This window comes from Chlorella variabilis, assembly GCF_000147415.1.
Source record: "Chlorella variabilis unplaced genomic scaffold CHLNCscaffold_11, whole genome shotgun sequence".
In the NCBI taxonomy this organism is placed as follows: Eukaryota; Viridiplantae; Chlorophyta; class Trebouxiophyceae; order Chlorellales; family Chlorellaceae; genus Chlorella; species Chlorella variabilis.
This window is the reverse complement of record NW_005435077.1, coordinates 1370966-1371516: the sequence shown is the minus strand read 5'-3', so window position 1 is coordinate 1371516 and position 551 is coordinate 1370966. Positions and strand designations below refer to the sequence as shown.

Here is a 551-nt window from a genome sequence, read left to right as displayed (position 1 = left end):
CCCTCAAACACGCCTCACCAACGCAAGATGCAGTGCTTACACAAGAAGGATGGATGCAGGGAGAGCAGCGCCCCACAGGACGCTGCGCCCGCCACCTCAAAATGCAGCATCAGTTCCCCGTCGCAAGTGTGACGTTTATATCGGCGGCGCCTGCTCCCTGCCTGCTGCCGCCTCCACCTCCTGCTCCTCTGATGACGAGTGCAGCTGGTGGTGCTGCTGCAGGTCCAGCACACCCCGTGGGCGTGTCTGAAGCCGGCGCGTGCTGCTGCTGCCCCTTGGATGCCGCTGCCGCCTCAACGACAGGTGGCTCTTGCTGCTGCTCTCGTGCCGTTGACGCGTCTGCCAGTTCCCCAGCCAGCACCCCCATTCTGCAGTAACTGTTGGTGACGGCTTGGCCCTTCCTTCTCAGCAGCTCCTCCTCAGATGACGCGTGCAGGGTGGCAATGCAGGACCGGACATGCAACCACATCAGCAGGGCGCACACAGTTGGGGAAGGGGAGGCAGGCAGGCAGGCAACATGGGAAGGCAAGAGGGGGATGCCGCAGAAGTGC

The 551-nt window shown here is 63.3% G+C and overlaps 1 protein-coding gene across 1 annotated transcript in view; it reads right to left on the bottom strand.

The window, feature by feature from the left end:
• Positions 1-551, bottom strand: part of CHLNCDRAFT_134550 (hypothetical protein) — a gene marked incomplete at both ends in the record, with an annotated part of 9370 nt that overhangs the window by 2726 nt on the left and 6093 nt on the right. Inside the window, one exon of the mRNA XM_005847281.1 lies at positions 178-246. Coding sequence (XP_005847343.1) covers positions 178-246 — 69 coding nt within the window. The remainder of the gene's footprint in view (positions 1-177; positions 247-551) is intronic.